Source organism: Lissotriton vulgaris, chromosome 1_1 (genome assembly GCF_964263255.1).
Source record: "Lissotriton vulgaris chromosome 1_1, aLisVul1.2, whole genome shotgun sequence".
Taxonomy (NCBI): Eukaryota; Metazoa; Chordata; class Amphibia; order Caudata; family Salamandridae; genus Lissotriton; species Lissotriton vulgaris.
The window spans coordinates 1,580,575,832-1,580,587,008 of NC_141685.1; the positions used below are offsets into that span (position 1 = coordinate 1,580,575,832).

Sequence of the window (11,177 nt, forward strand, 5' to 3'; positions counted from 1 at the left end):
ACAGAGATTTAAAAAGAGATGTCCCAGGTCCTCTTGCTGCTGGCGGGATAGTGAGTCCTGCCTCTGTGCATGTGTAGCTAGTAATGGAGAGGCTTGTCACTATGTGATACCTAGCACTTGCTCTCAAACAGAGGCCTGGAGCACATTATGAAAGGGGGCTACTGAGGGGCAGCACTGAACCTGGGTGTTGGCACAAGAAATCCCTTCCATGCCCCCCAGGAAGATGCCAGCACCTCACTTTGCCATTCTCTGATATTTGACTATATTTTCCAGCCTGGGAAGGAGAGGAAACAAAGCAGCGCTTCTGGCACTGCTATGGCACTCATAAAGGTGGGCCATTTGGACAGCTCTCATATCTTCAAAGCAGAGCTCTGAGAAGAACTCATGCAAGATCACATGTGAAGCCTCAAGAAGCTACGCTCAGACAACAGCACCAAAGTAGCAGACTTTAGGACAGATGTGGATTCAGTCGGGCAAAGACTAGTGGTAATGGGGACATGTCTCGAAATACCCATTTCTGCTCAAGCTACAACCATGGAAAAATGTGCCACAATGAAGGACCAGCTCAAGAGCATGATGGAGGAATTTGAAGCGCTTGATAACAGGTCCTGGTGCAAAAACTCCCTCATCAGGGATCTTAGTGTAGAGGTTCTGAACACTAATCTGGACTCCTTTGTGGTAGGCATGCTTTTCTTGGTATTAGGAGACAAGCACAAGGTGATAACAGCACACAGGATACATTGTGCAGGCCCCAGGAAATCTTTCCTACAGCAATGGACTAAAGATGTACTGATGAAGTTTCACTACTTTGCGGAAAAAGAGAAGGTCCTTCAGCATGCCAGAAAGGTGGGAGAAGTGAGCTTTCAAAATTATTCTTGCACAATATTTTGAGACGTATCCCAGCTAACATTGCACAGATGGGCAGCCCTCTGGCCAATTACCACAAGCTTGCTGGTAAACTGAGTGTAAGAGTTTTTCACTACCAGGACATGTAAAACCTAAAGGTAAATGTCCTACTTTTTAAATACAATGTATCCTGCCCTATGGAATATCTAGGGACTACTGTAGAGGTGATTTATATGTGTTAAAAAAGAAGGTTTGGCCTGGCAAAAGGTTTACTTTGCCAGGTCAAATGGCAGTTTAAAACTGCTCACACACCAGCTGTAATGGCAGGCCTCAGGCATGTTTAAAGTGCTACTCAAGTGTGTGTTACAATCAGTGCTGCAGGCCCACAAGTCACATTTAACATTCAGACCCTTGGCACAGATAGTGCCACTTTACTAAAGGCTTACAAGTTAATTAAATATGCCAATTGGGTATAAAGCCATCTTAACATATTTTAAGGAGAGAGCACAAGCTTTTTAGCACCGGTTAGCAGTGGTAAAGTGAGCAGAGTCCTAAAAGGCAATACAAACGGGGTTCAGAAAACAGGAGGGTATAGGCAAAAAGTTTATGGATGACCCTGCAGAAAGTGCAGAGTCCAACAGTTTACATTTAGGTCCTCATTTGAGTACTAGCCGAGCATGAGACTCTCATTGGACCTTTTAGATCTCACCCAACCAAATCCAAGGTTCTTCCTCCTTACTCAGAGGTGGGAGAATCCTCCACCATCTACTGCAGAGTCACTGCCTAATGATTGTTGGAAAACCTGCCTATTGAGGACAGGCCTCTCGATCCTAATGTTTCCTGCTTGGAACTATGGTGTGATGCATGGCAGTTCCAGCCAGGAAACCAAAGAAATGTTCACAACGCACAGGATAAAACTGCAACCCATTAAGTACATTGCTTTTCTCAGCAACAAATTCCCTCTGCGGAAGATTGTTTCTGAGAGGTAACATTGTTAAACAGGTCCCTTTAATGGCTAAAAGTGCTGCAGCCAGAATTGAAGGAAGTCTGTCTCAGGTAGGCAGAGGCAAAGCCTACACTGCCCCAGGGAACTGCCACACTTCCCACCAGAGTCTAATTCATCCTTCTAAACTTATCCAAGCTTGAAAATTAATGGAAGCTGCTTTTGATTGTATCTGTTTTTGCATATTTATAAAAAATACATATTTTAAAACTACAAAATATTAATTTTATTCATGCAAAAACCCATTCCCAATTTTAAAATGCTTCTATGAAAAAAAATGGGATGTGGAACTTGACTTTTGAGTCTGTGCAGCTCTTTGGTCTATGAGCACTGCAATTCCTTGTTTATTGGATTTTAAATTCTGGCCTGGCAGTCTGTATGTACCCTTCATTCTCTTTCAGAGTAGTGCATCAAATGAAACTTTTCCCAGGGGCTGCGTGAGACGCTGGCTCCGTGTCTGTAATGGATGGGACCAGCATCCTGTTTACCTTGAATGTTCTGGTTGTGTAATAAGTGCTATTCATTTTTAAACACCCCAAGGACTCTGACAACCAGGGCAGTGCTCTGGAATCTTAATTCACTGCTACAGGGAATGTCTCCAATTAAAGGTGTTGAATTACACAATACAATAAAAGGTTTGCATGTTTTATTCCCCCAGACAATCAAAGAACAAATGAAATGCAGAGGAAAAAAATCTACTGTAGTTGTATGCGACCCAGAGGTCTCACCGAGCAGTAGAGTGAATACAATTACCTGGAATGGGGAGGAATACATTAACCAGTGACAATATTAAGACTCATACTCCAGAAGCACTTTTTGCATCCAAGATGCACAATAAAAACACCATAAAACAGAATGAGCAATTTGAATACACAATCTTTCTCAAGAAATTTCATTCAAAATCCAAAATCTTATTCAGCACGGCTTTTTACAACTTTTCTCTTTGCAGTCAGCAATTCACAGTGTCTTCTCAAATGATTGACATTCAACCATAAATCCTATTAGCTAAACTGACAAAGGTTCCTCTGGGAGATTTATCAGATCGGGATGTACTCAAAATGTTATAACCCCTGCCCCTCCCCTCATCCCCAGCAAAGATGTAGACACCTGCTCCTTTTATATCATAGAATGTATAAAATGGTAATTTGTCATAAAAAGATTCTCTCACATATGCACCATGTATGTATTATTATCCACATTTCAATACTACTAAGGTGCCACTACAGTACATTACATTTTAAAACAAATCTCTATAGAAAGGTATTGCAATATGAGACTACATTACAATAATTTATAACCAAAAATGTTTATTTGCACTATGAAATGTGTTCAAAGCAAATAAGCCATAATAATTGTAATTTCTTGATTACGGTGTATTCTGAAGTAGAAAATTGACTTTCTTGCCAAGAGCAAAAGAATAATTGGAAAAATCAATATAAGTGTAGGCATCAGAGTTTTTGACCGTCCAATCAAGATTTCAAGTTCTGTGGTATCAATCAATCAGCATTTGTAAAGCGCAACACTGTCATCCCTGGGGATATCTGGGCACTTTGTCTCCATTAAAGAGCCAGGTCTTGAGTCTCCTTCTGAAGCCAGCCTGTGAGAGGGCTGTACGGAGCAGGAGGGAAAGATCATTCCAGGTTTTGGCAGCAATGTAGGAGAATGAGTGGCCACCGCTGTGGCTGTGATGGTTGCGGGAGGTGTGTTTGATGGCGAGTGAAGAGGAGCGGAGGTGTCTGGAAGAAAAGGTGGAAGTTCAGTCGATGATTGATATAGGCAGGTCCTAGAACATGGAGGGATTTGTAGGCGAGAGTTAGGATCTTGAACTGGTATCTTTTCTGGATGGTGAGCCAGTGGAGGTCTCTCAGTTGGGGGGGGGGTGATGTGGACTCGTTTGGGGGGTTCAGGATGACTCTGGCTGCAGATTTCTGTATGGTCTGGAGCAGGGGTCTCCAACCTTTTGTGTGGTGAGAGCTACTTCTGGTCAGTGAAAATCATCGTGAGCTACTAAACACCAAGCAACTCGCGTATTTTTACGAGGAACCCCCCCCCACGCCCAGTTTCATTCACTTTAAGCCTAATTCCTTCAGAACCCATACTGTGGTTTGAACAAAATACTTAACCACTCTTTCTCTGATGCATTTATTAGTTTTATAGCACCACTCCTACCAATGTAAGGTGTCAGAACACTTTACATCACACAGAGACAATCAATCAGTGAAATGTTACATAAGGCAGAGGACAAGAAAGTATAGGAGTCATAGGTCGTCCATACCGGTAGGCAGGATAGTTTAAGAGTGCTTGGACAGGAGAGGCAGACATATAGAATTTAAAACCTAACACCATGGTTGGGGGGATTCTCTTTAATAATTAGAATTGATCTCTACCTAAATGAACCTATTGAACATGAGGATAATGAAAAACTGGGTGAAATCATAACGGTCCAGCCAACCCTATGCCTTGCAGTTTTCATGCAGCTCTTTGATAACAGTTACTTGCTCACTGTTCTACATTAGGACTTTAACTCATAAAGAGCTAGCAACAATATGGTCTCTCTGACAAAAGTAGTAAACCACTGAGCAATTTACATTACGTTATATATGCACTTTGTGATCTGCAACTTCTTTACAGCAGGCATATTAACCCTATGTGCTACCTCACGATGGGTAAAAACTTCCTTACACATACAGATTATTACACAAACCTCCGATCTTCCTCTCTCTCTTTCCAGGAAGTACATTTATCACCCTGTTAATTTGCTATTTTTATTGTTGGCTGAAATTTGCCGGATGCTAGGAATGCAGCAGAAGGTGCTTTTCCATAATATTGCTGCACCGCCCTAAAGCAGGCCCTGGTGGTAGCAGCACAGTACAAAGATAAAAACCCACAACTATCCTCTGCTGAAGGCTCCTCACTGGTTACCAGTCACAAGAAGTTTTCATCCACGCTATTATGCATCACTCACGTAGTGAGATAAGGAGGGCTTGGGGGAGGGAGCCGACCGCCGGGAGGTCTCCTCCCCCGGGCGGTTTGGGAGGGCTGCGAGGGGTTCTTTCCAGAAGTTGCCAGAATGTTCTAGTTTTGGGCTGGTCTAGTAGGACCAGCCAGCCCAAGTATAAATTTGCCATTTCCCGCCTACCCGCCACCATTTTAGGTTTGGTGACCTGGTGGCTAGGAGGGCTTTTAGCTTTTTTGTGAGAGAGTGTCTTGTGTGTCTGTGAGACTCTCTTTTCAGTTCTTAGTGGTTGTGATTATTGCTTAGAGCGTAGATATAATCGAAGATGCACGAGTCATTGAGGCAATGCGTCTGTTGGCGGATGCCGGCCGTCTGGATTTGCTCGCAGGAGGTGGGCAGGCCAGGCCCCAACGCCAGGCTTCAGCCGGTGTGGTGGCCGCGTTGATGGCATGTTCGTCGCCGAAGAAGAGACGCTCGAGTCAGGAAGAGGTTAGGCGCGGAGTTCCAGACTTGGCAGGGCGTGGTCCAGTCCCATTTCGCCAAGGGGAAGTGAGGAGAGTGCCTAGCGCGGCCCTCTCTGTTCCACCGAGGGATCCCGCCGCGGCCAGCACACGAGGGTCTGGCGTGACCCCGCTGGCCCCAACGAGTAGCAGGTATAGGTGGCAGGCCTTGCCGGCGGCTATGGAGCTGCAGAGTCAACGCGCAGGGAGGTACAGGCGTGTACACTCTGCTCCCCCTCCTGGAGTTTCAAAATCATTTAAATGTACAGTTGTTGATACCGGGTTGGGTAAGACCCGTGGTGATTTGTTGCATACCAGTGTTGATTCAGTGGTGTTGGACTACGATGAAGAGAGTCCAGAAGAAGGTGAATTGCGGGATCCTGAAGGGGGGGTGCCCTCTCATGCTTCTTGTAGTGTTTTACAGGCTCCAGTGGTCCAGAGTCAAGTGCAAGGGAGAAGAGAGCACGGCCCATCGGGTAGGGCGCCTCGCCGACCGGATGCATTGACCTCGGCGCCACGGGCGGAGCCATCGAGAGTGGTCTCTCTTTTGCCAGGTGAGCAATCAGCCACACAGGCCAAACCTGTTATGGTGTCTGTGGGTACAGGTGGTGAAACCGATGTGGTTATTGGTGATGGCCGTCTGGTCAAAGAACGATACGTAAAAGACACTGCAGTTGGTACTGATGATGTGGTAGAATTAACGAAAAAAGTGGAAAGTGGTGTTATGGCTGGTGCTTCCAGCAATGTTAAAGAGCCAGTGGCCAGTAAGGAGTTAAAAATCAAAAAGTTGCCTTACATGGGGGTTACGAAACCTTTAGGTGCTCATTTGATGTTAAGTACCAAGGAACGTATTTGGAATGGTGAGTATGTAGAAGGGTCTAAGGAGGAGGAGTTTGAGCTGGCTAAACGCCCTAAAGTGCCGTTGAATATTGAAAACTGGACAGCTGCATTTTTGATTTATGCTAGTGTATATTGCGAGAAGTTCCCTGAGCGCAGCGTGTCCCTTTTTAAATACATGGACGTCATTCGCAAGGCGCAGATCACTGGGGGTGGTTTTGCCTGGTCTCAATATGATGAGGAATTTAGGGCCAGGATGGCTTGGGATCCCGAGGCTAAGTGGGGGGAGCTAGATTTGGATTTATGGCAACATACAATGGGGTCAGCGTCAGGGGGGAAAACCATTTTTACGGCCAGTGGTTTCCCGTTAGTTTACCGGCCCTTTCAGGGGAAGCCCACCCGGGGAGGGGTGGGGGCAACTACAACCACGCAATCAGGGTCTGGGTTCTGTTGGGAATTTAACAGGGGCTCCTGTACCAGAGAGTATTGTAAATTTAAACATGAATGCTCTGGTTGTGGAAGGAAACACCCGTTGTCCAAATGCTGGGATAACCAGCCATCGGGGAGCCAACAGGGTAAGCAAACAGGTTCAGGTAATGCCAGTACGCCATCACAATTTTCAGGGGGAAGGGGATCCAGAGGTGCTAAGGGTGCTGGGTCCAAGGGCTCGTACACCAGTTGAGTTTGAGAGGCTGTGCATTGCTTTATACGGTTACGAAGATGAGGCAGCAAAATTAAAACTTTTGGAGGGTTTTCAGTTTGGTTTCCGGCTAGGTTACCTAGGCTCTCGTGAAAGGAGGTGGTCTGCCAATTTAAAATCTGCTTCGGAACATGCCACAGTGGTACAGGACAAACTTAATAAAGAGGTACATGAAGGAAGGATGGCTGGCCCGTTCCATGATTGGCCGATCCTTAATTTGATTGTTTCACCGGTGGGAGTGGTCCCGAAGAAAGAGCCGGGACAGTTTAGACTTATTCAACACTTGTCGTGGCCTGAAGGGTCGTCGGTGAATGATTTCATTGACCCAGAGGCAGTGTCGGTATCTTACTCTTCGGTTGACGTGGCCATGTCACTTGTTGTGACCGCGGGCGCAGCCGCTGAGATGGCCAAGTGTGATATCAAGTCTGCTTTCAGGCTGTTGCCTGTCCACCCGGACGATTGGTGCCTTTTAGGTATACAATTCGCAGGTAAATGGTACGTGGACAAGGCTCTGCCGATGGGCTGCTCCATATCATGTGCTCTGTTTGAGTACTTTTCTGCAATGGTATTTTTCCCATCAGTCCGGTCATTCACTGGTAACACACTACCTTGATGACTTTTTCTTTGTCGGACCCCCGGGCTCCGCGGAGTGTCAGAAGGCTCTGGACACATTCCAAGGGCTCATGGAGGATCTGGGAGTTCCTTTGGCTCCCGAAAAAACAATGGGCCCTGCCACTGTCCTCTCATTTTTGGGTATTGAAATAGATTCTGTTCTTATGTCTGCTCGCCTGCCCGAGGACAAAAGGATCAACATGCTGGAACTGCTGGAGGTAATGTTGGCAAAAAGGAAAGTGCTGGTGAAAGAGATTCAAGTGCTTTTGGGCCATTTGAATTTTGCTTGCAGAGTGGTGAGAGCAGGCAGAACTTTTTGTAGAAGACTGGGCAGGGCTTTGGCAGGTCATCACTTGCCCCACCATCGTGTTCGTCTGTCTGCTGGTGTTAAGGAGGATTTGAGAATGTGGAAGTTTTTCTTGAATTCCTTCAATGGTGTCCCCTTGGTCAGAGATGTTGACTTTCAGTGGGATGTGCAAATGTTTTCGGATGCTGCCGGCAGTGATGGTTTTGGGCTCTTTTGGAATGGCAAATGGTGTGCGGAACGTTGGCCTGATGAATGGTTGAATGGTGGTCGCAGCATCACTTTTTTGGAATTGTTCCCTCTATTGGTTGCTTTGACCCTGTGGGGGGAGGAATTGGCACACAAGAAAGTGCTGTTTCGTGTGGATAACATGGCCGTTGTAGAGATAGTGAACCGACAGTCTGCCAGGGACGAACAAGTGTTAAAACTTATGAGAGTTTTCGTTCTGGGTTGTTTGAAACACGACATTCATTTTCGTGCCTTACACATTCCTGGCGTGGACAATGACATTGCGGATGCTCTGTCTCGTTCACAGTGGGGGAGATTCCGTGGACTGGCGAGGGACGCAGACAGATCCCCGACTCCGATGCCGATTCATCTGTGGCACGTCGGCGAGGTCGGGTCGTACAATTGGTGGTAGGTACTTTGTCTGTGTCTACGCGTTCTGCATATTCCCTGGCCTGGAGGGAATTCCTGGAATCTGGTGCTGTCAGAAGGGAGGATCTGTCGCGTCGGTTGGACGATGTGGTCAATTTTATACTGGACCTCATGGATAAGGGTCTAACCAAAGTAACCATTGCTGGGAAACTAGCGGGGATTGCTTTCATGGGGAAGTTGTTGTGGGGTTATACTCCGTCAGCGGGGGAAATTGGCAGGAGGATGCTTGAGGGTTGGGCCAGGGAGCAAGGGCACGTTGGTAGATCCAGGGCTCCCCTATCTTGGCAAGTCCTTGCCAGACTAATCACAGTTCTGCCTTTGGTTTGTTCGGATGATTTTGAGGCTTGTGTGTTCTCTATGCTCATGGCGTTCATGTTTTTTGGAGCTTTCTGGGTCTCGGAGTTGTTGGGGTCGAAATATAAGTGTGGATTGTATTGGAAAGACGTTTTTTGTTATGATGAGGGAGTACATGTCTGGTTGGCCAGCTCCAAAACTGATCAGACGGGTAAGGGAAAGGGTGTGTGGTTACAGGCGCGTGCTTCAAAGCTTACTTGCCCTTTACTGCTGGCGCGGCGCTGGCGTTCATTATGTGGGGGCGGTGATGAGGTTCTTGTTTTCCAACATATCAATGGCACCCCTGTAACAACTTATCAGTTACGAATGGTTTTGCGCAAAGCTCTGCAGCACATTGGTCTCGATAGCAATCTTTATGGGACTCACTCTTTTCGAATAGGTGCAGCCACTGAGGCCTTTAACAGAGGTTGGACTGAGAGGGATATTATGCGATTGGGGCGTTGGTCTTCCAATTGTTTCCAGCGTTATGTGAGAAGCTCGGCAGAGGAGGCGCATGCGTCGTCCTCCTTCACATGATTTCTAATTTTCTTTTCTTTTTCAGGATCCGTTGCTGGGCCTCGCTCCTCGGTGGTAACGGTCTGGATAGTGGGGCATTCCTCCGTGAAGTGGGCCAGAGTCCAGGCAGCACGAAGTTACTTTGGAGAACTACTTGGTTTTAATGATCGAATGTTTAATGTTATTTGGAAGGGTAAAGGTGGGATGCTCTGGAGAGAGTTAATCCCTTGTTTGAACAACAACATGGTAGGCGGTTTATGCCCGGATATTTTAGTTATTCATTTGGGAGAAAATGATCTCTGTGCTACAAAAGGTGTGGTTTTGCTGCGAGCTATGAAACGAGATTTAGGCCTCATCAAGGATCTTTGGGCTGGGTGTCATGTTTTTTGGACGGAGTTGATACCGCGCAGGATATGGAGAGGAGCTGTGAACCCCAGGGCTGTTGACCGGGCCAGGAAGAAAGTGAATTCAGAGGTGTCTCGTTGCTGTAGGAGCCTTGGTTTCAGTAGCATCTCTCACAGGGACATTAAGTTTGAGTCAGTTGAGTTTTTTAGGGATGATGGGGTTCATTTGTCCCATGTGGGCATGGATCTTTACTTGTTGGAGCTTCGTGAGGTGTTAGCGCGGGCATTGGCTATGCAGCGTTGATTTTCTCATTTCTTTTCGCTTCGCGTGTTGGGGGGGGCAGAAAGGGAGGCGTGGAGTGTCTCCCCCGCCTACCTTTCTGGGTGGCGGTGTTTTTGTGTATCAGTACGGTTTTAGGCAGATTGTTGGTTGAGTATTCGATCGAGTATTTCTTTGACAGGTGCTGGGGTATGTTGGTCATGGTTAGACCGTTCAGTTTTGTGAGGGGGGTATCTGCAGGAGTGCAGGGTCAGGCAGGGTCTACGGCTATGGAGGACATGACCGTTGTTATTTCATTTGTGGTTTGATGAATAAAGTTTTAATGATGACGTATGTTTGATCAATGACGAAATGTTTTATTGATGACGTAATGTTTTTATTGATGGCGTAATGTTATAATGATGTTATAATGTTTATTGATGTATTGTTGGGAGGGCCCAAATGTTTTAGGGGTGGGGGTTGGGGGCCTGAGTTTGCAGTTATTTATTTATTTAGTGAGGTTTAGTTTTGTAAGGCGTTGCCAAGGTTTGTATTTGTAATGTGCACCTGTTTCCTAATAAAGCGGCCTTTTACACACACAAACAATTTTTGGTCTACTTTTTTCCCACCCCTCGCCCTCCCTCCCAAACAGTAAATGTCCTAAAAAATCATTGCAGACAAAGCTTCTCAAATACTCCCAACCTAGAAACTTATGTTGCAGGCTAGCACAGGGTATAATATTTCCAGCATACAATAAAATGTGGTGGTAATACTTTCTCCATACAGACCTTCAAAATATTGGGAAATGCATTTCAGATAAAAGTATGAGCCATTCAGACTCATCTAGAAATCAGAAGAATGGCAAAGACGAGGGACAATGCAAATACCGGCTCAACTCTACTGCTGGATAAACATCTTGCCTGAAGTCTTTTTTTAACAGAACATAATTTACAGAAACACCAACACGCCTACAAAGATAGTAGACTCCTTAATCTCCACTTGCTCTAACCCTATGCAAGGACGTTTAATTTGAATGTCGGCTGCCATTATGCTTTATTACTGTTATGGCAGATGTAAAGCACGTGGCAGCTGATGTTAAAATCAAAGGTCCTCGCAGTGTCAGAACAGCTTTCACAGTCATGTAAAGGCAAATATATAGCCCGGTGTAGTAATCAGTGAAAGGTTTTAACTATTACTACGCAGCGCTATATATTTGCCTTTACAGGACTATGAAAGCTGTTCAGTGCAGGCAAACACTAAGGATTTAACATTGTCTGGCACTGTGGTAACCTTCAGGGCCTGCAAGGAAC

At 45.9% G+C, this 11,177-nt stretch overlaps 1 protein-coding gene across 1 annotated transcript; it reads left to right on the forward strand.

The window, feature by feature from the left end:
• Window positions 1–489: 489 nt before the first annotated feature.
• LOC147750836 (uncharacterized) lies at window positions 490–9,912 on the forward strand. Its single transcript, XM_086931365.1, has 3 exons — window positions 490–846; window positions 5,112–5,859; window positions 9,311–9,912. Exons 1-3 carry the CDS (start codon window positions 490–492, stop codon window positions 9,910–9,912), a joined length of 1,707 nt encoding a protein of 568 aa, XP_086787491.1.
• The last annotated feature ends 1,265 nt before the right edge of the window (window positions 9,913–11,177 follow it).